Below are 26,988 nucleotides of genomic sequence, written 5' to 3' on the forward strand. Positions count from 1 at the left end.
TCAAGGAATTTTTTCTTTATTTTTTATTACAAGTGATATACAGTATTACGTTACTTTCAGGTGTACAACAATGATTAGACAATCACCTTATGATGTGCCCAGTCTGATAATATCAAGGAATTCTTGTAGCCAATGTTATAATATAAAAATAATTATGCTATAGTCTCGCTGTATTTGCCACCCAAATACAGGAACCAAAAAACTACTTTAAGTCATCAGGACAACTTGCAAGAATTTCTGTCAAATACTCCCATCAAAAATTTTGAACCCATTTTATAAACTTGGGAACTGCCCCAAGATTACACAGTTAATACCTAAATTTAGAGGTTGTTTTAAAGAAAATACCCTCAGGAGTGTAATGCTATCCCAGTGTAAATTTTTCTAACCAAGAGGGACTGGGAAAATGCAGGGCTGGGGTTTCCAGTGTCTCGTGAACTCATGCTAAGGAATTCTGCTCTGACCTCAAGCCAGCCACGGATTTCCTTTATTCAAGTTGCATCTGGGGAACTATTTCAAGCTATTTATAAAGACATCCTTTTTTTATTATCATACTGTACAATTACATGCTTTATATGGTTTCCCAGAACATCTAACACTACTCTCCTTTACACTTTTCCTAACAGGTACGTATTAAACTGAGTGTTTATGACAATGTTAAGAATTTTATGTTGACTATAGCCTACTTCACTGAAGGCCTTTCTTTTTATTTCTATGGACCGTTAATAATCCTCCTGCTTCTTAAACCTGCTGTTAATAATAATAGTAGTGTTGATTATATAGTAATATTATGATTGAATGACATAATAATATTATTGATTATGACAGTAAGAACAACTAATGGTTATCAAACCCCTTCCTATGAGCCAGGTACTCACTATTCTACAGCATTTTCCTTGGCATTATTCTCTTAAATCTTTACAGCAACCCTATGAGAGATACTATTATTATTCACAATTTTCAGAGAAGAAAACTAAGGCTCAAGGAAGTGAAGTACTTGACCATGGTCAAACTAGTAATAAATAAGAAACCATGGATCTGAGCCCAGGTATGTCTACACCAGCAGGCTGCAATACCTCAAATCAATAATGTATTTGTAATTCGAGAGGAACAATCAAGGAAAAGGAAAAGCCAACTAGAAATTAAAATGAAGAAAAATCTGTGTACAAGTCAGAAAGGAACAAAAGACTCAGTCTGAGCAAGGAATTGAAAGAGTGTTTCAGTTAGAACAGCAAGACACTTGCCCAGTGTGTAATGCCGAGAATGGTCATACAGTTATAAAAAGAAAAAAGCAAATGTAATTAGTAATAAGGTAAGTTTCTTACAGACAGTGAAGTTAGATGCCCATGGGGTCTACATGGGTTATGTTAAAAACAAAAGCAAACCAATAACAAAACCCTCCACAAATAATCACCACCAAAACAAGCAAAGGTATCAGAATGTTAGCAGTGTACCTCTACAAAGCTGGCGTCCCCATGTAAAATTGATAACTGGGTTGCATGATGTATTGAAGGATGAAGACACAAGATACTAAATTCATACCTCGGAAGTCTTTTGTGCAAAACAATGTTTTCCCAACAATGAAACAAAGGCCCACAGAGGTGAAGTGAATCACCCACAGCTACAGGTAGGCTGTAACAAGGCTAGATTACGAGACTGTAACCCAAGTTCTCAGATTCCCACTTGTGAGCATTTTTATCCAGGCAGGTTGCCCCTGTAACTGGGTCCTGTAGGGAGCAGCTCAATGTCCAGAAGTTGAGTGGGAAATTGTGCACAACAATCAAGGGATCCAGACAGCCATGTGCAACAGCAAGAGAGGCATTTACTTCGCTGTTTTGAGATGGTGATTTGTACTTTTTCTAAGATTTGAGGTTTTATTATCTAGATCAGGGATCAGCAAACCTTTTCTGTAAAGGGCCAGACAGTAATTACTTTAGGCCTAGGGGCTGCATAGCCTCTTTGGCGACACTCAACTGGCCCTCTGCAGACAGCAGGTAACAAGGGGTACGGCTGTGCTCCAGTAAAGCCTCCTCTGCAACAAGGGGCTCGCGAGCCACAGTTTGCTGACCGGATTTGGATGTTAAATACATCAGAAAATAAGGCTTTAGAATATTATATAATTTTCATGCCTAAATCAAATAAAAATGAATGCATTACATAACAGAAGGGTCATGCACACGCTGCCTTATTCCTTTAAATACATGGTGAGAAAAGAACTATTTATTACTGAAGAGACGAAATAACAAAACTACTAGATTAATGTGGCAGAATATCCATAGGGAAAATCATCACAATGCTTGTTAGGAGAAGGGTTCGTGCACTCTAATACACCAGGAAATGTATTTCACGAGAAATTTATTTTCTCGAGAACATCCTGTTCTCGTGAAAGCAGGATGTATGCTTTGTAGAAAAACTACTTAACACAGAGGCAACTGAACTAGAAAACACTTTCTATTGTTAGTAATATGGGGAAAAATTCCTTTAGAATAAAACAGACCTGGTTCAGGAGACCACTTGATGCTGTAAGACGCAGGAAAAAAAATTCCTTCAACTGTCTGAATCTCAATCCCCACACCTGTCACAGGGGCCTAAGGGCGGCTGTGTGTGCACGTGCCATATAAATAAGTTACAGACCTGGCACACAAGACCTAGCTCACTCTCCATAGCTATGATACTACCTTCTCACAACAGCAGCATTTCTGCCATACAGAAATTTAAAACACAAATTCCGTCCTCACATTTCCCACGTACCACACAGACGACAGTGCTAAGACCAAAACACCAACATGAAGGTGATACAGACGGCACCCAGCACCACCGAGGACAGAACTGCCACCCCGTCTGTCCTGTGCAAGGAGTGCCTTCTAGCCTATCCTGACAATGCCATTCTGGGAGGGATCACTCTTTTGATGTCTACCTCTCAGTCACAACAAGGAGGGTCACGTGGTAGGCTAGAAATGACTGTTTCATGAAATCATTTGCCATTTCTTGGAGGTTCACCTGCTTAGAATTTTGAGAACTGAGTAGTTTCATGGGCCATTTAACACGGAAAAAATAATCTAGCAGTAAAAGTCTTACATGTTGTACTTATCCGGTGACCAGTGGAACATAAAAAATAGTGGCCTAAAAAGTGCTCTAGGTATAAACACCACACTGCATTTCAATAAGCTACTCTTATGTCCCTAGTGTATGGAGAAGCTGGAGCGATGGGGGGTGGGATGGGATGGGAGTAATAGACAGAAAACTGTACTTGAAAAATAATTAAATAAATTTTTTAAAAAAATTACATAAATTAAAAAAAAACAAAGGTGAGAAGGCGAGAGGAGGTGTGACTCTCTGAGGAAAAAGGATGGATACAGAGTTTGAAAAAGGACAATCAAAACTGTAAGTGCTCAAAACCATCTTTAATCACAATATCAATTTCACCTAAAACTCCAAACAATACTCAAGAAAAGTGTGAGATCTTTCATTTTAGATTATCAAAAAAGGGATAAGCTTGATAATGGATTGGTAAAGAAATTCTAATAAAAGCAAGGAAATCAGACCCAGAATCCTGGGCTCAATGATTTACCTTCCAATACGAACTCTGACATGTTAAGACAAAATTTTTATTTTTAACATCATTATTAATATAAAACTTTATTTTAAAGTTCTGAAACTTCAGTACCCATCAAAATTACCTCATAGAACGAGTTTAAAACGCAGGCACCCGGGCCTGGTCTAGACCTACTGACTCAGAATCTCTAACATCTTTGTTAGAAAAGCTTGATGGAGCATCTTTTGACTAAAAGTGACTAAAAATACAGGTTTCCAAAAATGCATACCAATTATTAGCAACTGAGAAAAAGGAAAGTTAGTTCTTGGTGAGACAAGCTTACTGACTTCACGTGTAATTACTTTACCCTAAAAGGACTGGTTTCACTCTGCTGTCCTCAAACATCACAGCATGTCAATAGATATTAATACCCACCCGTACACACACACACACTCATGTTTTCAACAGACTAGGCTTCCCAACCCTCTTAAAAGCCGGAACAGCCTCCTATACATACTCGATCTGCAGGGAGCATACTCAACAGTCTTTGTTCCATCCTGAAGAAAGCACGTTCCAACGGGCTCTCTTTCCTGTTTCATCTCAGTCCGCCAGTGGTACAGTGGGGCACAGGCCTGAAATCAAAGGAGGCAGTCCAAGAATAAAAGTCCTCTGAAAAAACTAGGGCTTCAGACAATCCAGACGACCTCAGAGAAATAATCCTCAGGTTTGAAGATTATGTATGACATACAGGATGTACAGGGTGGGGCAAAAGTAGGTTTATAGGTGTTTGTATGGAAAATAATATGAAATTAATAAGTAGTAATATAAGAGCAAGCTCTGTGTTTTGCCTACTCACAACTGTAAACCTGCTTTTGCCCTCCCACCCCACCCTCCGTATTTACAGCCATGGCAAAATAAAAACTAGGTAAAAGGTATTCTCTCTAGTTAGAGAATATGGGGCCCAAAGCAGAGCCCAGGGACACCCTGACATCAGAAACTGAGCAGAAGAGGCGCCATTAAAGGAGATTGCAAAGGGGTAACCAGCAAGATGGGAGACAAGCAGGAGAGTATGGCGTCCCAGAGGCCAAGGGAGGAGAATTATTTCAAAGAGAACAGGGCAACCTACTTTGCTGAACAGTGTTGAGGAGGCAATAAAAATAAGGACCAGCGGATTTCAGTGGCCTAAAAGTCAAGGGTGACCTTGCCTATGCCTACTTGAGCCTGACTGGAATGGCTGGGAAGAAAATGTGCAGTGAAGACGTAGAGATGGTTACTACTGAAAACACTTTCTAAAAGTTTCTGAAAAGAGGAGCAAGGGTTTAGGGCCACGACACAGGGGAAGATGAGGCAAAGGTGGTATTTTTGAAGAAGTAGGTACTACGGGGTTTGATTAATCAAAGGCACACCATTCCTTAACCTGACTGAATGGAAACAAAGCGAGGGGAACTATCAAGTGAGGTGGGAGAAATGAGAATGTAGGAATGAAGGCAGAAAGTCGAACCCCAGCCTGTGAAGAGTAAGAGAGACAGGGTGGCCTTTGACCAGAGCTACTTTATGTCATTGCACCCCGTGCCCCTGAGCACACTGAGGTTTACTACCAGCTTTTAAAAATAAAACTTCTTTGTTTCCGTTTAAATAGACTAAACTTACCTATGAGCAAGTATCCACAAGACTTACCAAAATTTTATCCTGCTTTGACCTCACAGATGCTCCAAACCACTGGTGGGACTTAAATTCCAACGGGTCGTCCTTGGCAAAATCTCTGTTGCCTAAAAAAAAATATTGTGAGGGGTGAGAAACAAAATACATAATCGATGTATCACAGTTTATTTTCATTCAGCCAGGTTTAAGAATAGTGTGCCTTTGATAAATCAAATACCACATTGGCTATTTATCTCATATACTTTTCAATTGATAAGAGAAATAAAATACAAGATGACACAGAAATGTCTTAGGGTTTTTATTAACTTCATCAGTTACCATAATGGAGAGGTGAAAAAGTAATAGCAATTCAAGTTTTTTCAGTTGCTAAACTGTAACATAACTAATTATTAAACAAATACTTATGATTCCTACTGTACTCCCAGAAGTTCTTTCTGTGGCACAAAGGTGTTTAGAAAAACAAAAGGCTATGAAACTCTGGTGCAGAAAACCAGCAGTAAAAGACCAAAGTCAAAGACCAAGATGGTGCCAATGACATTGTAATGGGAGAACTAGAATCCAGGAGATGTGATGTGGCTGGCAGAAAAATGAATAAGGTTTAGAATTAGAAATGCAAACATTTCTTTTTCAAGCTACATTATTGAGAACATTATTCCCAAAGTACCAGGTACTCACGTAAAGCACTGTTAAAAAAATAAAGAAAAAAATACAGAAATATCTACATCTGGTATTTTGGTAAGAAGAGACTAATAATTTTTAAACTCTGGTTCCACTCCAAATCTCTTTATAATAATCATTCTTTATAAATATATTGGACAAATATAGCAGACACGAGTAAATTCAAGAATGTAGGCCAACACGTAAATATCATCAAAAGGTTTGGTTAAATCTGTTCCCTGAAGCTCACCCATCTAAGGTAGTACTATGGTTATTCAATTCCATTTTGAAGACTTAACACTAACTAAAGTGTTATAAATATAAATGATTAATGAAAATTTCAATAATGCCAGTTGTCTTATATTCAACATGAAGGGTGAAACCTTGTTCATCATAATACTCTTTTAACTTTTTCATTATTTCAAAAGTTTTTTTGACTGTGTCAATTTCCAAAGGCTTCTCTCTATCCGTAGTCCAAACACCATTGTTCTTTGTCAGTGGTCACAAAGGCACCGTTTTATAACTAAAAGAAAGGAAGAGAGAAATGGAATAGCTAGCATAATATATGCCCTTTACCATGAAAATCAAGGTTTCCCAACAATGGCTGGCTTGCCTCTGAAGCCTATGTTCACCACACTGTCTCCACGCAAAACAGTACACATCAGTGACCTACAGATCAGCAAACAGTCCATCAAATCCCTTATTTCCCATCCTTCCACAGTCAGGTTAAAGCCACATAACTAGTTCTTGCCAATAAGCTACTAATACAAGTTGCAGTTCAAGTTCAAATCTGCTCTCAGTTCAAGACAATTTAAGAATGGATATGAGTTGACGAATTCTCATGAAAATGCAAATGAAAGCCACGAAAAGATATTATCTCATTCCACTTAGGATGGCTATTATCACAAAGAAAAAAAAGTAAATGGAAAGATGTTGAGAAAAAGACACCCTTGTATACTGTCCATGGGAATGTAATTGGTACAGCCATTGTGGAATGATATATAGGTTATTCAAGATAAATCATATGATCCAGCAAGCTAAACAGAGACCTAATATATGATCCAGCAATCCCACTTCCGGATATATAGCCAAAGAAAATAAAATCACTGTCTTGAAGGGATATCCACACTTCCAACATTCACAATAGCCAAGACATGGAAGCAACCTAAATGTCTATTGATGGGTGAATAAAAGAAAATACGAGGATACACAATGGAAGTGGAGTCGGTGGAAGGTACACTCACCTCCTCCCAGGACCAAACTGGAATTAGAACTAAAATATATAACATTCAACAAGAATAACCAACTGAAAATTAGCTGAACAGATCTCTTACATCCAAGGATTTATAGAAGCAGCCATGTAAAAACTGGTAGGAAGGATGGAGATGTGAAAAGGGATGGTCCCCTCTCCCATGGGCAGTGGCTGAGATGCCAGAGGGGTCTCAGCTGCAAAGGTTGGTTCCCCCTGAGGAGTGTGGGGTCTTAAGCCCACACTAGGCTCCCTGTCCCAAGAGCATCGGAACCAGGAAGAGGCACCCACTTAACATCTGGCTGTGAAAATCAGTGGGGATTCTGTCTATCAGGGAGGGAAGAAAGTTTGCTAGAGGCAGAGTGCCCACTTAAACAGCCAACACACAAAACCTCATTTACACCTACTCATCCTGGGCTCTGGCAAAGGAAAGGCAGAGCAGACTGGAGTCATGTGAGGAGAGACTGGGGTTTGTACCTCTGTGGAGAGAGCTAAAGGGACAGCCACCAGGACCCCTGTGCTGAGTCCCTCTCCCACACCACAGACACCACCTTTCTTGGGTGGAACTAAGGTTCACAAGTAGCATATCCAAAGGGCGACCTCAGCAGGCACCAGAATCTGCTGAGGCAAGTTCCACTTTGTGTGGCCAGCATCTGCCTGCACAGCAGCTTGTACGATAAGGCCAGGGTCAATCCTCAGTCAGCCAGCTTGACAGACAATCCCAGGCACCAACGAGCCAACAGCAATCAGGACTCAGTCACAGGAGAAGGCCTCACATAACCCACACAAGAGACCTTCCTGGACTATCCAGCACAGGATCAAGAAGACTGTGTCACTGGGTCCCAAAGGACACGTACCACATGAGGTAACCCTACGAAGACTGGGATACGTAGCATATTTACCTAATACACAGATACAAACCCACAAATGGGGAGACAAAGAAACATGCCTCAAGTGAAAGAACAGGAGAAATCTCCAGAAAAAGAGGTAAATGAAACAGAGGCAATCAGTTTACCAAATTCAGAATTCCAAAAAATGGTTATCAGGGTGCTCAAGGAACTAAGTGAGAACTTAAAAAACATGAAAAACAACAAAGAAACATGAAAAAGAACCAGTCAGATATAAAGAATAGAACATCTGAAATTAAAAATAAGCTAGAAGGAGCCCTGGCTGGTGTAGCTCAGTGGATTGAATGCGGGCCTGCAAACCACACAATTGTGGTTCGATTCCCAGTCAAGGCACATGCCTGGGTTGCAGGCCAGTTCCTAGCAGGGAATGCACAAAAGGCAACCATACACAGACATTTCTGTCCTCTCTCCTTCCCTTCCCCTATAAAGATAAATTTAAAAATCTTAAAAAATAAAAAAAAAGAAGTGCAGAGAGTTCCACACAGGATGGACCGACATTACCCTAATAAATTCAATAAAAAAACTGTAGAACAATATGTGGTATATACATACATGGGAATATTATTCAGCCATAAGGAAGGAAATCCTGCCGGCTAGGACAATGTGAATGGATCTGCAGGACACTATGATCAGTGAAATAAGCCAGGCACAGCACTGTCAAGTAGCATGTGCTTCTCATTGCTACCATGTTCTATGTTCTATTTTTAAAAAGAATTGAAAACACCCCATCCCATAATACTTATGGCTACCTGCCTTTGTGGACATCAGGTTTAACTTAAGCTAGAAAATGTGACAAAAAATAAGTACAAATTTTACATATCTTTTTGCTGTTAATTTTATCATGAAGTATTGTGGAGCAATACTATAGTTCTTCCAAAAATCTATAGTTCTTTCCACATGGCAAACTGTCTGCCAACAGTATTTAATGAAAATAAAGGAGCACCTTTATTTTCAAAGGTGAAAAAACATCAGACAATATGGCCCTTTCTGATAATAAAAAAAAGTACATTAGAAAAACCTGGAGTTTTATTAAAACTTATATATGTCCTGAAATGACAAGAATGTCTTAAAGCATCACGCAATTAAATGTGTTTTCGATTACATTACCAAACAAAACAAGTCAAATATATTTGGATATAATGCACTGGCACACACTGGAATCCAAAAGTTAAGTCAAAAGTCTTTTTAAAAAAATAAGTATCACCCATTCCTTTGAATGCCTTCTGCTTCAACAAGGTCATAACCTCACAGGACTCTATTTTCAAGAATGTTGCTCAGTAGGAAGTTCCTTTTTTTACCACTAAGAACTTTTCCCCCAAAGATTAAGTCTTAATGTGCTTGATTTAACATTGGGCAGAAGTTTTACTAAGGGGAAGTGTGACTAGAGGTGGGTGGGGGAAAAAGAAAAGGAAAGCTTGCTCTCCAAACAAACTGACAACTTCATTCATGACCTGGCTGAAACTGGCAGCTAATCAGGGTCCCATGAATGAAGTAAATATTTTGAGTCACAGCCCTGAAGTCACCACTTCTAGTAATGCCGAAACTCCACAGGCTGTTTGGACCATGCCACCGAGCTCAAAGGGGAAACTGGATACAGACCACTGCAGAAAAAGGGAAACTGGATATAGACAACTGCAGAAATTCCACAGCGGGAGGAAATGCTGCTTCAGGCAACCGTAAAGAAAGAACAAAAATTTCTGTCCAGAATTCTGTAGAACACCTTGGAATATTTGCTCTGATCTTCCAAATAAATTAAAGTGTATTTCAAACAATGGGGAAAATGAGAAGAAATGTCCCATATTCTATAAATTAACATCACACTCTATACTCTCACTTTCAAAAATACAGAGAATGTTGATAGAAAAATTTGAAGTTAATTAGCAAGTAAAGCACTAGACCCTCGAAAGATTTAAGGTCTTTTTTTGTTGTTTTTTAATTTTGTAAACTGCACTTTATCAGATTCCTTTGATTTGTAGCCTATGGGACAGAAGCCTACAGAGCAGAGCAAATTGTGATGGCTTTAGACTCAGTCAGCTCTTCTCATTGCCTTGAAGTGTTTCAAAACACACTCTTGAATATTCAGCTTGCTGGAGAATTACAGGAATGTTTATTTTTAGGACAGAGTTACCTTATCACCCTAAAGCTAAATTTTTGTTTCTTCTTTTCCTGCCTAAAGAATATCCTTTGAAGCAACAAGATGATGTCATTTTTTTTGAAAAGGCCAAAGCCAAGAAGAATGCGAAGGCAATGGAAAATATTTGTAAGTTACCTGTGCTTTTAGTCATTCAGTTCCCATTCATTACTATATGACTACAAAAAGTGAAACAATTCAGGTCGTCAGAGAGCTTATTTATTTTCCCCTGAAGTGGCTATTAAAACAATGTAAAGTATGGCATGGTGACTAGAGTTACTGACACTGTATAGCTAGAGAGTAAATGTTAATATTTTGTACCACAAGAAATTAATTCTAACTATATATGGTGATAAATGTTCACCAGACTTACTACAGTGATCATTTTGCAATATATACAAATACCAAATTATTGTTATACATCTGAAACTAATGTTATATTGATTATACATAAATAAAAACACACCACCACCCCACAGTCATCCTTTAATAAAACAATTTGCAGAGTTCCTTAAGCAGCTTCTGTACGTCAAACATTACTTTTGCTCAGTCACACTTCTTATTTTTTGCCTGAAACAGAAACCTCCCAATATTGCTTATTCCTTTACCTGAAAATTAACATGTCAGAGAAGGAAACATCTTTGATCATTCATTTAAATAAACAAATCATGGCTACCTCCCATGTCTAAATGCCAGGAATACAGCAGTAGGTGAGACAGGTAAGGGCCCTGCTATCAAGGCAGAGGAATAATAAATAATTACAGAAAATTATTTTAGAGAGTCAAAAATGCTATAAAAGAAATTGGAGAGAAGACAATGAAAAGGTAGTGAGACAGCTGCCAGTATCACGTATTTCCATCCTAGTGATAATGTGATTATGTACTTCACTGGTTCAAAGCTGCAAGTATTCAGAGATTAACATTTTGAAATGAATGAGTATCACAGTTGGAGGTGACATAATTCGCACATTTTAATAGTACATAAATAGTACAATTTAACATCAGTGCCCCCCCTACATTTACAGTCAACTAATTTTTTACAAGAAGCCAAGAAAATAGTCTGTTGGACTTCTGGCCAAGACGGTGGTGTAAGCAGACCCACTTCACCTCCTTGCTCAGCTACAAGGAGGATCATGGCTAACCTCAAAACGAAAACACCCACAACTTCTAGAAAACCAAACTGTATGGAAGTCTGACAACCAAGGATTTAAAGAAGTCACATTCATCCAGACGGGCGGGAGGGGTGGAGAGGACATGGTGTGGTGGCGACCAGGTGGCAGTGGCTGGCACAACAGGCGGTTGGTCCCACAGTCACATGTGGTGGGTAAATATCGGAGGGACGCCATGGGAACAGGCGCAGGCCCAGGAATAAGAAAACAGGAACAAACCTTCATGATCTTAGGTAGTTTTTTTCTTGAACAACTCAAGGAAAAAAAAACAAATACAGACAAGGAACAAGAATAGATATTCCTCCAAAGGAGACATGCGGATGTCTAATAAGTACATGAAAACATGCTCAACGTCATCATCCACAGTGCAATGATACCACTTTATACTCACTAGGATGACTATAATCATAGTTTTTTAAAAAGACGTAAAATAACAAGTGCTCAGAAAGATGTAGAGAAACGGAAACAATCATATATTCCTAGTAGGAAGGTACGATTGCACAGCCACTTTCACAATAATTTGGCAGTTTCTTAAAAAGTTAAGCACAGAGTTACTATGTGACCCAGCAATCCCACTCCTCGGTACTATCCGGGAGAAATGAAAACACGTCCTTACAAAGACCTGCGCGCGGATGTGCACGGCAGCACCATTCACAATTGCCAATAAGTGGAAACAGCCCAGTGTGCACTTACTGGTGAGAGGACAAACACCGGTTCCCAGGGCACTACTGAGCAATAAAAAAGGAACAGAGCACTCACAATACGAGTGACCTGCCAGGCACAGAAGAGTGCACACTGTGTTCTATTCGCATGAATATCCCCCAAAAGGAACTATATAGACATAGGAAAGTATATTTGTCATTGCTTAGGGTCTGGGATGCAAATGGGGAGTGGCTGACAATGACTAAGAGGTTTCATTTTAGTGTACGGAAATGCTCTGGAATTAGATTTATGGTAAATTGTACCTCAGTGAAGCTTGTGAAAAAACAAGTGGCAAACCCGTCAGGTGGCCAGGGGGCTGCAACGCTGAACAGAAATGTGTGCATGTAATAAAGACTTGTTCAAAATGAACAGAACATAACAGGAAAGTAACAGACCAAGAATAAGAAAAGATAATACAGAACAAAATAAACCAAGAAGAGCTAACGACAAAAGACTTAACCTTACTAGAAATCGGAAGTGCACCTTAAAACCGGATCAACGTTTTCCCTTGCAGACTAAGAAGGATGCTCTCATGTTTGATTTGGAAACAGGCTGTATCATTTTCCTATATGGCAAACATATATCAGAAGTATGTGAAAAAAACATCCCTTCAACTTCTGAATTTCACTTTTAAAAATGGATTCTAAATAACTAAAACTCAAACAAAGATTTAACAAGGATGTTCAAAGCATTTTTAATGAAAAAAAAAACCAGCAAAATACCCAACACAATAGGAGATGGAATGAGCACATTATAATTTTATGTATTTCTACACACACACACACACACACACACATATGCACAGGCCAAAGGCACACACACAAATATGTTACACCCACAAACATGTTACACCCACAAACATGTTACACCCACAAACATGTTACACCCACAAACATGTTACACCCACAAACAAAGATATCCTACAGCCACTAGATTCCAGGGTGGTGGGGCCGGGAGGTTTCTATTTCCCTTTTGCCTCTCAGTGTTTTCTCATTTTTTAAGTTAATAATCCTGCAGTATTTGTACCATGTTTTAAAAGGGCGGGGGGGGGGGGTGCGGGGAACGGGACTGTAGTATGGATATCTTTCCACTAATTCTCACATACAAATTAGGAACTTCCGCATCTTCTTCTTAATTAACTTTATGTTTATATTTCATCTCCCACACATAGAGGAGTTGTAGTTCCCAAAATTCAAGAATGTGGAAATTGAAAAAGCTCCACCCAGAAATTTTTATAAGCATTTTCCTTCCTGTTTCTCAATTCCGTGTCTTAGAGTCAAATTATTAAAAGTGTATATCGCAACAATTCATTAAAAAAATCAAAATCCTATATTACTGAAAAAATGTAAGTAAATAATTTCTTTTGACTTAATTAAAAAATAGTTCCTTAATTAAGAAATTCCAGGCCCTGGCTGGTGTAGCTCAGTGGATTGAGCACGGGCCTGTGAACCAGAGGATCGCGGTTCGATTCCCAGTCAGGGCAGATGCCTGGGTTGCAGGCCGGTTCCTTGCAGGCCAACTACCAGCAGGGGATGCATGAAAAGCAACCATACATTGATGTTTCTCTCCCTCTCTCCTTCCCCTCTAAATATAAATAAATAAATAAAGTCTTTAAAAAAAAAAAAGAAAGAAAGAAATTCCAGCCCCGGCTGGTGGATTGAGCGCAGCCTGCGAACCACACGATCGCGGTTCGATTCCCAGTCAGGGCACATGCCTGGGTTGCAGGCCAGTTCCTGGCAGGGGACACACCAGAGACAACCATACATTGATATTTCTCTCTCTCTCCTTCCTTTCCCCTCTATAAATAAATAAATACAATCTTTATAAAAAAAAAATTCCAACACTCAGTGGTTAGATATCCGTGTCAATGACAGGGTGATCTGATTTGTGAACTTCAGTGCCTCTAAAATGTCTCTAGAAGCGTAACTGTTGATGGAAAATGACAAGAAAGGTCCCTGATTCCAAAACGTTCGCAGTCAGATTACTGAAAAATGAACCATTTGTGAATATAAATGTAGAGTCTAAAATCATAATCTATGAAAATGAGGAAGTGTTTCTAATTTATGTACAGCTGTCCCAGAAACACCCTTTATAGAAATTAGATATCATTTTTTTCCAAAACCAAACAAGAAGAGTCAGAGAAGTAGAGCCAGAAGAAAACATGATGAAGTTCATTTCCCTGGGATCGGAATATAGTTACTTACTGAGCCATCACTACCGGAGGGGACAGAGAATCAACGCTGGCGGACCCTGCCGTGAGGAAGTCTGACGGCGCTGCTGGAGCCAGCAGAGCACAGGCCCTTTGAAAACCCCCACGGCCTAATCAATGCTGGTTTGTTCCCTCCAGGGATGAGAAGGAAATGATCCTGAAAGCGTCTAACATTTTAAAACAAAAACTCTTTGCTGAAGATTTTTCTTAAGCCAAGTCAATGTTAAGTCTTTACAAAATGGGTATGGGTCAGTCGAAGTGGCCGGGCAAGAAGCTTTAAAGGATACAAATTCAGTTTGGGGAAAACATTTAAAGTGTTAAAACTGTCACCTGGTAATAAAGAATTTGGACTAATTGATTTCTAGGTTGCCTACCAGCTCTCCAACAGATTATAACAGATTATAACAGATTATATCTGGAGAACCGGTTTCATTAAAAAGAAAATTCCTTAGTTCTATAAAAACGTCTATTAACAAGAGAAGGGAGACTATGTTTCTGTATTTTAAGTGTCTAATTTGCAGGACTGTTGCAATGCTGCAACTGCAGAAATATCTGGACACAACTCTGAAAGAGACAGTTCACCAAGAGGACCAAGTCATACTTCAGAAGCTGTTTTAGAGTTTGCCTAATTGTTTTAATGGCGATGAGTTGAAAACTGTGTGGCACAGCGGCTCGAGAGTAGCTACATGTTTTCTATTTCCTATTAAATACAAAGTGTTGTAATACCCAGAAAATACTCCAAAACATTTTTCTTGACCAGAGAACTGGCCTGGCCACGGTGTGCCCACAGGCTAGAGCCAAGCCCTTCTGGGAACCAGTGGTAAAGTTCCAGCAAGCCAGCTTGGGTGGGTGGGGAAGTGACCTGACTTCTGACCTTCTCTAGGACAGACATTACCGGTGAAAGGTGACATCCATTCACAGGATCTGGAAAACAGAAGCATCTCCTCTTTTTAAGGGACATATTGAACCATCACATCAGCAGGCCCAGGCCTTTGCCAGGCCAGTTGTTGTCTGTTCTGCCTCCTCTGGGCAGTTTGTCAGTCTGGTTCTTTTTTTTCAGAAAGACTCAGTATTGAGAAAACAGGTCACAATCAGTGTGTTAATAACATCCACTCCTAGAAAAGGAAAGCATGTTGCAAGGACAGGATTTTTCCCATACCTTCATGGACATCACCTCATTTCACTCACAAGACCCCTGAGCAAAAGGTATTATGTGTATGCGACAAATGGGAAAAATTAAGGCTCGCAAACTTCGTCACTTGCCCAAGGTCACATCTGGTGAGTGTCGGAGCATGAATCTGAACCGACACCTTCTAAATCTAATTTGCATTCCTCATAATCATAGACTTAAAGCAAAAAGAACGAGGGCGGGGACAAGGCCTGCTTACATAAGCATGGTTTTCGCCCTAAAGAAACTTGCAGTACAACCAATACTAAACGGCAAAACACAGGAAAGGGCCCCGTGGCAACAGAATAATGCCCCCCTCATGATCCACCCGCTGCCCAGAGATGTCCAAGTCCTAATCCCTAGAACCTTACATGTGACCTCACTTGGTAAAAGAGACTTTGCAGATGTAATTAAATTAAGGACCTTGCAATGAAAGATGACTCCAGATTATCTCATCAGGCCCCATGCAATCACCACAGGGAGGCAGGGGAGGGAGTGCCGGATGATGGAGTCTTTCTCAAGACGGGGATGGCAGCCTCTGCTGCCCGTGAGGACAGAGGAAAGGGCCACAAGCCAAGGAATGCGAGTGGCCTCTCGAAACTGGAAAAGGCACGAAACCAGATCCTTCCCCAGAGCATCCAGAAGAAACCCAGCACAAGGAGACACCTTGGAGACACCTTGACTTTGGCCCATTGAGACCCATTTTGGACACCTGACGTCCTATGCTAAAGGTCATCAATGTGTGTTGTTTTTAAGCCAAGTTTATAGTCACTTATTACAACAGATGTAAGAAAGTAATTCAGGCATGAAGACAACATTGAAATAACAGACCACCCCACACCTGCTACACAAATATCCTCAACATTACTTTGCACCCTGACAGAACACCGTTTGCAGTATATTTACTTCCTAAAATACAAAGATCATTCACCCTAAAACTAAATCACGTGTTAACTTTCGCTTACAGTGCACTTTTCCACACCCACATTCAGACAAACTGTGTTTTCTACCTATCAATCNAGATGTAAGAAAGTAATTCAGGCATAAAGACAACATTGAAATAACAGACCACCCCACACCTGCTACACAAATATCCTCAACATTACTTTGCACCCTGACAGAACACCGTTTGCAGTATATTTACTTCCTAAAATACAAAGATCATTCACCCTAAAACTAAATCACGTGTTAACTTTAGCTTACAGTGCACTTTTCCACACACACATTCAGACAAACTGTGTTTTCTACCTATCAATCATCTTGGTGTAAAACAAACAAATCTTATCCCAAAATGACCCCTTCATTTCCTTAATTCCACAATTCTTCAAAGGTCATCTGGTCCTGTCAATTTAGGGAAACACTGGTTTTCAGCCATTATGCAAACCTTGGTTAAAACTACAAATTGGGCGAAGTGACGAGATGAAAGGCTTTAAAAATCCAAGAGGGCAACTATTGTATCAGTGCAAATTGCAGTATTTCAATCACTACACAAATACGTAAAACGAGATGGTAGGCCTTTCTTTCACACCCTAGGTGTGGCTTTGTATACATGTTATGTCAAGAAAATTAGCAGGAAAAATAAAAATAAGGAAGACATGCTGGAAAGAAAACTAAGAGAGCACGTTTTGCAGTTAACTCTCACAAATCCAAGAGATAAATCTAGACTGAGGTTTCCTTTTGCTCCTGTGGGCGCCCTAACACAATTCAAAAAGTTCACAATTCAATAAACGCAATTCAAAAAGTCAAAGCAGCGAGTAAGTTTGCCATCTTGGATTAAACTTTCTAGTAAATTAAACTTTTCATCACAGACATTGTCCCTTAATTGTTTAAAAGGCATGTCTACAGTATTTTAAAGATACCCATATGATAATATAACTTATATAATTGTACCAAAATTAATGACTAGGAAAATTAGTAGACTATATACACTGTAATGTTCATGTCAAACATACTTAGCATGGCCAGATACCAAAAAGCCAAGACCTACCCACAGAGTTCTAGATCCTTTTTTGTTTCAAAGATTTGATTTATTTATTTAGAGAGAAGGGAAGGGAAGGAGAAAGAGAAGGAGAGAAACATCAATGTGTAACTGCCCCTCAAGTGCCCCCAACTGGCGACTTGGCTCGCAACCCAGGCATGTGCCCTGAGGGAATCAAACCAGCGGCCCTTTGGTTTGCAGGCCAGCGCTCAATCCACTGTGCTACACCAGCCAGGGCTAGATCCTTTTATTTTTTAATACAGTGCTCTATGTGTGTTAGGCTTTACGGTAAATTTATTTGGTTAGATTGCTAGTTGAGAGTATCTTTTTAAAATTCACTTAGAACTTTCATTAGCTTACTTCCATCTTCGTTTCTTTTTTTCGGTCTTATTTATGAATTATTGGTTATTAAAATTATATAGGTGTCAGGAATACAATTCTATTCATATAGCATCAGTATAATGTATTGTGTGTTCACCACCCCAAGTGCAGCTGCATTTCCTATCGTGCCCATACTACCCTTGCAATGCACTTATAAAACTTATATGGGAAGTCCTCATTTAACGTTGCTGGTAAGGTCTAGGACCAAGCTAAACAATGCATAACAAAACCAATTTTACCAAAGGCTAACTGACAGAAACAAGAGTTAAGTTTCTATGTGGGTCACAAGGAATTACTTGCTTTTCATTCACAAACATCTTTTACTAATCTATGCAAAAACTGTTTCCTCGAGCTAGACTCCTATTCCACACCTGGCGAATTCCACCTCACTTTTCATCAGCTAGTGAATGTCACCAAGTGACCTGGGAAGCTTTCCTGAATGTCCCCAGACAGTTAAACAATGTCCAGTTATACCTCCTTCATGTTGGTATGAATCTATTTGTCTCTACTGCCTAGAATTAAAGTAAAATAAAATTAGATTGGTTTTCCAAACATATTTTTGAACCTTCCCTTGTCTTCCACTACCCAAAATCATGTTCCGGGGTAGAAAGAAAAGCACATCGTATGTATTCATCTTTCCCCTTTAAAGAACTAAGAAACCAAGTGTGATACTACCTTAAAATGAAAATCCAGACTTCCTTCCTTGGCCTCTACTACACGTCTTAATGTATGTAACAAACCACAATAAAATGGCCTTCTAATAAATTACATATACTGTCTAATATCTAAGGTGCATCTTCGGTAAAGTAAAATTAGTCTGTTACTCAGTAATAGATATACATTGTATTCATAAAGGATTCTTTCTATTACCTGGTTTTGCAAACAAAGAGAAAAAGGTACTCTATTATTCCTTTTTTTTTCCTTCTGGCGGATCTTAGGCTTTAGTTCCCGTACAAGCTCATAATCATTCCTTAGCTCTGGGAGATAAGAGGCTTGACTTTCAAAGGCGTAAGACTTAGACCCAGCCAGTCAGATACTAGGATAAAAGCTATGAGTCCCCAGCAAGTGATGCAGAGAGGCAGGGATGAGAATTATTCTCATGATGTTGTTCCCCAGTTAGCAGTTCCGAGTCCAGCAGCAGTAAACCCAACACTAATGGTTCCTCTCTGTGTTATCTCTTAGTTCCTGCTCATTTTTCAGGCAACTGGTGAGTTACCAACACACTTCCAGTAAATTCCTGGTTGGCTAAATTTAGCCAGAGTCTATATATTTATTACTTTTCATGAAGAACCCAACACCTGCATAAAATACATACACATGTGCAATCCAATGGTTACATAATAGTGAGCAGAAATAAATTTGTTCCCTGCCTTGCAGAGCTTACAATCTAGTCAGGAAAACAAGCATATCGTAAGCAGAAGGAAAAGAAAAACAAAAGAAAGAAAACCAACATAACCTGCAGCTTAATGAAGAAAAAGAGCTGTGCTTGGCGCACTAAAACTGCTTGTAGAGCAGACGTTGCCTACACGGAGGCGGAGGGGAAAGGACTCCTCACGATATTTAACAACCACCTTTAAAAGAACCTCACTATAAAGAATTTTATTATGGTTCTGGAGTTAGCTGAATTCTTTAGGGAAAAAAAAAAAAAACCCTGTTCTGTTTTTTTCTAAAGAGAAGCAGCCCAAGAAACAAATGAGCTTAAAGTACTTCATACAGTTACAAACTTCAAATGTTGACCCCGCCACCAACAGGGGGCTTCTCACGGCTCAACTACACTTTCAGGCTCACCAGCTACCGAAGGCCACACGTGGCACCAGTCTATTCGGAAGATATAGGACAGAACCACACAGGCCTCCTCGATACGAGTCCTTATATGAACTTCCCTGGGTGGCGGTGCACACAGCTGTCCAGAGCTCTTCTTTGCCTCGCCAGAGGACAGCTCAGATATGAAGAAATGAGATCAGGTGGGGGCAGACGCGACCCTGGCTCAAAGCCTCGCGCCACCCTGGAATGACATCTCTTGGGGTGATCCTATAGCTTAGCTTTAGGGTTCCTGCGAAGAACACACCAGGGATCAGAGTCCCTGTACTCAAGGAACCCCAAAGCCACAGCATTCCTATCAGATACATATCGCCTATTTATAGTTTTTCCCAGTCGAAACGCAATTTACCAGCCAGAAGCCATTTTGGGCATAGGCAATACTAGCTAAATAGCTGCTTAGCCTCTCATGACCCTGTAAAATAGAATGAGAAACTTAACAGAAGATCAACTTGGCATAGAGAATTGGAAAGGCTTTTAATAACCATTTCCCGACAGATGATTTGATAATATACAATTGTAATATCCCTGGTATGGATTATTCAATTAGGTTGCATTGTGCTGAAGTCACAAGCTTCCCCAGTATCCAGTAATCAAAAATAACAAAAGATTATTTTGTACACATACACTGTGGGTCAGTGAGAGTCTATGCTTCACATCTGCTTCACTTTGGGCCCCAAGCCAGACGAGGACCTATCATTAAACTATCACTAATCAGGTTAATACTCCAACTCTCAGACCCTTCTGCTCATGTTTGATCCGCTAGAAAAAGTCACATGGGCATACCTAAGTTCAAGGGCTTTCCCAGAAGTTTTAGAAATATGATATGGATGAATAGCTGTAATAGCTACCACATCATATAAATCAGAGCTAATTTAAATAAAGTTATTTGATACATTTTCTTTCTCAAATTAAAAAAAGAATGGAACCCCTTAAAACATTACTGTCTCTTCTGAACTCAGAAACAATAAAGCAGACAAACCAATCAGTTCTAACTCTTCTTTATCACCCCAAGAATGTAGTACAGAATGTAAAAAAGGCACGTAATTGTCCTTTTTTAGAACAACTGGAAAGAACACTGGAAAAATGACAGAGCCTGTATTTGAAGCCAAGCCTGTCTGGCTCCAAGGCCCATTTCCTTTCCATCGCATCACGGTGTGGAGTAAGCACGGAGTGAATGAAGAACAAACAGTCAAAGTGCGAACTCCACAAGAGAACATCAGAAGCTTCCCCTCTCTCTAGAAAGAGAGAAAGAAATACAGGACTGAGACACGCAAAAGTCCTCTCCGCTACTAGAGTCAGATGGGAACATGTGGGTAGAATCGGAGCTGGAGTGTTATGATGTGCATATTTCAAAAGGATCCCTCTGGTGCCATAGAGAACAAACAATCACAGTATCCAGGGCAGAACAGTGAGGAAAGAACTGGAAAGAACAGTGAGGTGTGTTTGCGCCCTGCCAACTGCCTCTCGGGTCTCCTGTCCACCGTTCTCTAGCCTGCTCTTCGGACAGGATGCTGACCAGTATGAAACGCACTGCTCCCCAGGGGCTCCCAGGTGGATTCAGCCAGAGAGGAAGAGGTACAAAGGGTCAAAAGAGGAAGGAAAGTGAGGTCAGGGCTTTATCCCCCTGCCGTTCCCTTGCAGCCCCTTTGGGCTGGCCACTGCTCTCTGACAAAGCCACCGCTCCTGTCAAGTGGCCCTCTCCACCTGACGCTCCGTCCAGGCGGCTGCTCCTTCCCAGAGCTCTGGACCTTCCTTCACGCCCAGAGGCCAAATGTTAGCTAGTGCCTGGGCAAGACTAATCTGTAGGACCCTGCACAATCCCTGGTCAATGGTCCTTCTATTAAAAGCTCCTCAAACGATCCCAGTTTCAGGGTGCCACCTCTTTTCTGGCAGCCCCCTTACTAATTCAGGAGTCTAGGGCAGCAGTCCAGGAGAGAGACAATGGTGGCTGGGAGCAGGATGTTAGGAGCAGAGTGACGAGTAGCAGTTGATTTCTTACTTGCTGACAAATTTAATGTCAAGCATGAGCCCAGATTTTGACCTAAGCAACCAAAAGGACGGAGTGTTGTCAACTGAGATTCATTTTTTAAATTCACAAATCAATAGAAAGTATGTGCAAATATATTAAGAGTAGCTCGTAGGAAACAGAACATTATTATGGCTTACAGATGCAAAAGTGCTTAGTCTTAATGTTAATTAACAGGTGCAAATTAATATGACAACATAAAACAATAAAATGTTACATTATATATATTATATACATATACAAGACATAAGCATATTATAACACTATAAAATTGACAAAGATAAAAATATGCTGCCTTGGCTGGTGTGACTTAGTGAACTGAGCACGGGCTTTCAAATAAAAAGGTCACCAGTTTGATTCCCAGTCAGGGCACATGCCTGGGTTGTGGGCCAGGTTCCCCAGTTAGAGGCACATGAGAGGCAACCAATCAATGTATCTCTCGCACACACATGCTTCTCTCCCTCCCTCCTCTTCCTCTCTCTCTAAAGAGTAAATAAATAAAATCTTTTTTTTAAAAAATACCGATAATTGGCATTGGTACCGGCATCACAAAACATAGGTGTATAAACCTTAGTTAAGAATAATTTGTAGTTATCTACCAAAACTTTAATGTACATATACGGGGTATTTTGATCTAAAAATCCCCTGCTAGGACTTTATCCTACACACACACTCACACAAATACTGCATACAAGCTTTTCGCTACAGCAGTGGTTATAGTAAAGACAGACTGAAAATAATATAAGTGCCTATCAATAAGAAATATGAGTAAAACAAACTGGGCTACATATACCATACAATATTATCAGTAATTTGCAAACAATGAGGTAAATCAATATATATCAATATGGAAAGATCTATGTTAGGTATGGAGTAAAAATGGGGGGAGTCAGGAGCCTAACAATATATTTAGCATATTCTTATTTGTGAGTTGCCCTTTCGTATGAATAAGAAAATTCTAGAAGGATCAAAAAAATTGTTTAGAGTGATTGCCTTTGAGCAGGCTAACGTGAGACAGTCCTAGTTTTCACTGCATACCCTTTTGGACTGCTTGAATTGTTTTATTCCAAGTGCATGAATTTTTTAAAATAAAAAAATAGGATATAAAGCCAAACCTCAAAAAAGAGCAGAATATATTATCTTGCACTGCACAAAAACCTATGGTGTTGACATCAGAAACCTATCCAAACAGTTCAAACTATCAAAAATGAACTACAGTTTCATCTTCTTAGTAATCATATTTTGTTAGAAGAAACAAATGCCCTGACCTAGGATATTCTACAGCACAGGTCTTTCTCTATTTGTGGTAAATCTGAGCCTATTTACATACTTTTGGGGTTTTCCAAATGTCAGCCATACATGGAAAAAAACACAGGTTTTAATGTAGATGGTCTCAAATGGAAAAAAACAAACACGTGACCTGATTCCTCTAACAGTTTAATGAGTGTCAGTGATCACGATGCCGAATGGAACAGTCCACATCATAATTCCTGTTTCACTGATGCTATAATTCCCAGAATGAATATATTTTAGAACTAGCAGGAAGTAACAATATGCAAAAAAGAATTAATTTTCTGTAGGCTTATCTTAAAATATTCTATCAAAGCCAGCAAACCAGAATCACTAAAAAAATTGTAAAACTATTATTGTATTTAGAGAATGCCACACTGTTTCTTTGAGGCTTCTCTAAGCTTTCACAAATATACATAAATGTACCAATCCTATATAAATGTATACAGGATTATATCATTTTATTTCACCAGTCTGAATGTAAACTTAAAGTTATTTCTTATTTCTCACCTTCCTTATTCTATTTTTCTCCTTACTATTACAATTATGCCTCACACTAAAATTTGTCCCTATAGATATAATTCTAATGTTAGCAGAACTATAACACATTGTTTTCCCAATAAATTTTGGATAAGAATATTTTTTAAGTCAACTACATCTACTATAATGCAAAAGATTCCTCAACTGGGTTTGGTAGCACAACCCAGCCTTCAATATATTCACGACTAGAGAGATGATCTTCTACAGTTGTCAGTGAGTCATGCTTCAATTCTGCCCACAGAAAATGGACAGAAAACCCTTGCTGTATCTATGATCTCCCTCTTCTCAGAAGAGGTGCAAAAATAATTCAACAGATTTTCCCCAGATTTCTGCAAACTGACGTGATTGGCTTAAAGTTGAAGACATTCAAAGCAGCGGAAATTCGATGTATTTTTAATGCTTTTACATGCCATAAAATCAGGGGGAAATCATATAATAAATCACTTGTCCTTATGTAACTTTCTCTAAGGATCTGAAGTGCTACACATTATTTTATTAAATTTTTACATTTAAACTGAAGCAAGTGATTTCAAAAATTAATTGACACTAAAACAAGTCAAATGACAAATTAAGAAGAGGTCATTGCATCAACATCTACCTGTTGCATCAAATTCAATTGGCTGGCACCTGCGGTGTGAAGACCAATCACACTTGAGGACTTGCCCTCCTTCCACAATCCCAGGCTGGGTAGTGTTTGCTTTGGGTGCACCCACCAGAAGAAACATCCTGCTAAAATACAAAAGGGAAGATGAGATTTTAAAAATAGCACAAAGCATAAACAATATCCTATGACTCAGGAAGAGCAACAGTTCTCTTGATATTATCCACAAAAATACAGGCTGGGGCAAAAGGTTTACATTTGTCCGCATGATAAGTAATACAATCATTGATAAGTAATGATACAAGAACAAACTGTTTTTCATGTATTCACAACTGTAAACATACTTTTGCCTTACCCTGTATTTTTTTAAACTTTCCGCCGAGGGCATAATGTTCATTATTCATCCGGAGCTCTCTAATTTACATACATTATTCAATATAGTTTATTCATGCTAAGAACATATTATAAGGCAACTTCATTTCAGGGTTCCGTGTCATTTAAAAATGTATGCGGGTCAAATTTAAATAGGTACAGCTTATTATATGTTGATTCTATTACATCAGAGCTGTTACAAATGTACACTGGTTGGGGTCATGGAAGTCTTGTTTTAATTTTGGGGTTTTTGTGTGTGTGTGTGTTTGCTATACACTTTCTATATCCTGAATGTTAACAGGAAAAAAATGATTCTAAATAAACAATTCTGAAGTATGGTAGTTCTAAATATTACCATTTTTCCATGTGTAAAACTTGTTTTATAACTACTGTACTTCAATTTTTTAAAAAATAGTGACTAACAAATTTCTCCTCAAAACACTAATCTAATTAATCCCTAGCCAAAGAATTGGATCATTATTCAAATTTCTTATCAGGGTAAAATTATAGGAAGACAAAGTAATCAGGAGTCAAATTTTTAAGTAAAAGTGGTCTTGTCATTAGTCCTTTACTACTGTGGAGAACAAAAGGTGCTTTACAATAATTTGACAAGTCCAGGGACCAAAAGAAAACCTCACAGGGTAACCTGACCATAAATTCTTTACTGGGTAGGTCATGGCAGTAGCCACACCCCAGTCACATAACTACATCAGTAAAAGGTTTACGTGTCCCTTAAGCAAGGACTGTCCAGTATTTTTGTGCACCTAGAATAACACACCTTTGAAATGCCTCTTTTCAGACCCCCCAAAATGGAAATCAGCCTCAAGAGAACAGTCTCGTTAACTACCCCATAATCCTTGCTTTCTCCCACCTTCATGTAACAGTCTTTCTTATTTCCCTGCTTAATTTAAAATGCATAAAAAGGGCTGCCAACTGCCATTCTAGGAAGCAGTTTACTCAGTCTGCTGAGATCTTGTTTCCACGTGGATCCTGTTTGACTCAAGTAAATACAAAAATTCTCTACAGATTTGGATGTTCTTACTTGGGCAGTCTTAAATATGGAATGCATCCATTGTAACTTTTATTTTTCAATTTCATTTGTTGTGTGTGGTATCTGCCAAGTCATGTGTAGAGTGTTCGAGAGCTGCATGAACTGTTGCATTACGAATATCCTGCAATCTGACGCTAATGTGTAAACTCCATATTCAAAATAGACAAAACTCCCAACAAAACCACACCCTCTTTCATAAAGCTTTATGCAGTCATACTTGGCATCAGAAAAACACCAATGCTCGCACTCTCTCTTCACAGCGAAATGACTCTGGGTAAGATATCAAATTTGTTCTCATTCAGCAAAAACTTTCCAAAATAAAAAATTTGACTATGAATAAGAGAGCCCTCACCCCCCACTCAACTGCCATTAATAAGAAGGCAGCTCAATGTCTTCACACCCTTCTTGTCTACAGCAGAGCTGGGTAATAGCTTCATTTTGTGTATATGTGAAATTTTTCAGTTCAACGGGTAAAAAATGTACCACAAAACTTACCCTCTTCACGTGCATTGATTTTTAAGTGCAACATGGGGAAAAAGAGGAACATTTCAGACAAGTGTACTTTCAGGGGCTACATGTAAAAAGGAGGAGGGACATTTCTGCAGCAGTCGTAATAAATCTGATACAAGCACAGCTTTGCATATGATTTTGGTGTTGTGGGTAACAGCCAGGTTCCAGGAGATCAGGGCAGGAGAGCTGGTTCTAAGAACATCTAAAATTTTACAAGCAGCCCTGGCTGATGTGGCTCAGATGGTGCATTATCTGACTGTAGTTTCATTCTGTTCACGTCAGGGCACAAGCCTAGGTTGCAGGTTCAGTTCCGGGTAAGGGTGTGTGTGCGCCGTATGTGAGACAACCAATAATGTCTGTCTCTCTCTCATTAATGTTTCTCTCCTTCTCTCTCCCCCTCTTTTTCCTTCTCTGTAACATCAATGAGCATGTCCTCAGGTAAGGTTAAAAAAAAAACCCAAGAAGCAAAATTCACTTCTGGACTGTCATCACAAACCACGTTACACAATCTTCTACAATTTTTTTTATCAAAGTTATTCTTCCCACTTTGCAATAAATTACTTCCTTGAATGTAGAAGAATCTAATTCATCTTTGTACCTGACACATAATAAGCACTCAAGAAAAATACTTTAAGTTGACAGCTGAGTAGCAAGTAAATCTGATAGCTGTATTACACTTCAAATAGCCAGATATAAATAAACCGTTTCTACTACTCCTAACCTCTCTAGCATGTGAAGAAACCATCTTCTAATAAACGTCAATTATTTAAATGATCTGTAAAATTACTTCATTTTGGATTTCACATACTTTCTCCACTTGGCACTGTCAGACAGAGAGCGCTGGGAAGTTAACAGGGGGCTGAGTTCTGAATGAGAACGGCAGCATGAGTCCCTCGCCTGGCAGCCCGAGTTCCCTGGATGAGACCAAGAAGAGGCTGCTGCTTTTCATCGGACCATCTGCACATCAGAGGCATGAAATGATGGTACTTAGATATACTAATACAGGTGTTCATCAAGTTTTCCCAAGCATAC

The 26,988-nt window shown here is 39.3% G+C and overlaps 1 protein-coding gene across 2 annotated transcripts in view; it reads right to left on the reverse strand.

Annotated features, from left to right (window-relative positions):
• Positions 1–26,988, reverse strand: part of ITGAV (integrin subunit alpha V) — a 79,234-nt gene that overhangs the window by 44,724 nt on the left and 7,522 nt on the right. Inside the window, exons 2-4 of one of the 2 annotated variants that reach the window (XM_037043797.1) lie at positions 24,021–24,148; positions 5,210–5,301; positions 4,050–4,164 (exon numbers count right to left, since the gene is read on the reverse strand). In XM_037043797.1, the coding sequence (XP_036899692.1) occupies positions 4,050–4,164; positions 5,210–5,301; positions 24,021–24,148 (335 nt within the window). Of the gene's footprint in view, positions 1–4,049; positions 4,165–5,209; positions 5,302–24,020; positions 24,152–26,988 lie in introns of both variants that reach the window. The other variant, XM_037043796.1, reaches the window with a different exon arrangement.

This window comes from Sturnira hondurensis, unplaced genomic scaffold (assembly GCF_014824575.4).
Source record: "Sturnira hondurensis isolate 20B ecotype Veracruz unplaced genomic scaffold, ASM1482457v3 Scaffold0004136, whole genome shotgun sequence".
Classification (NCBI taxonomy): Eukaryota; Metazoa; Chordata; class Mammalia; order Chiroptera; family Phyllostomidae; genus Sturnira; species Sturnira hondurensis.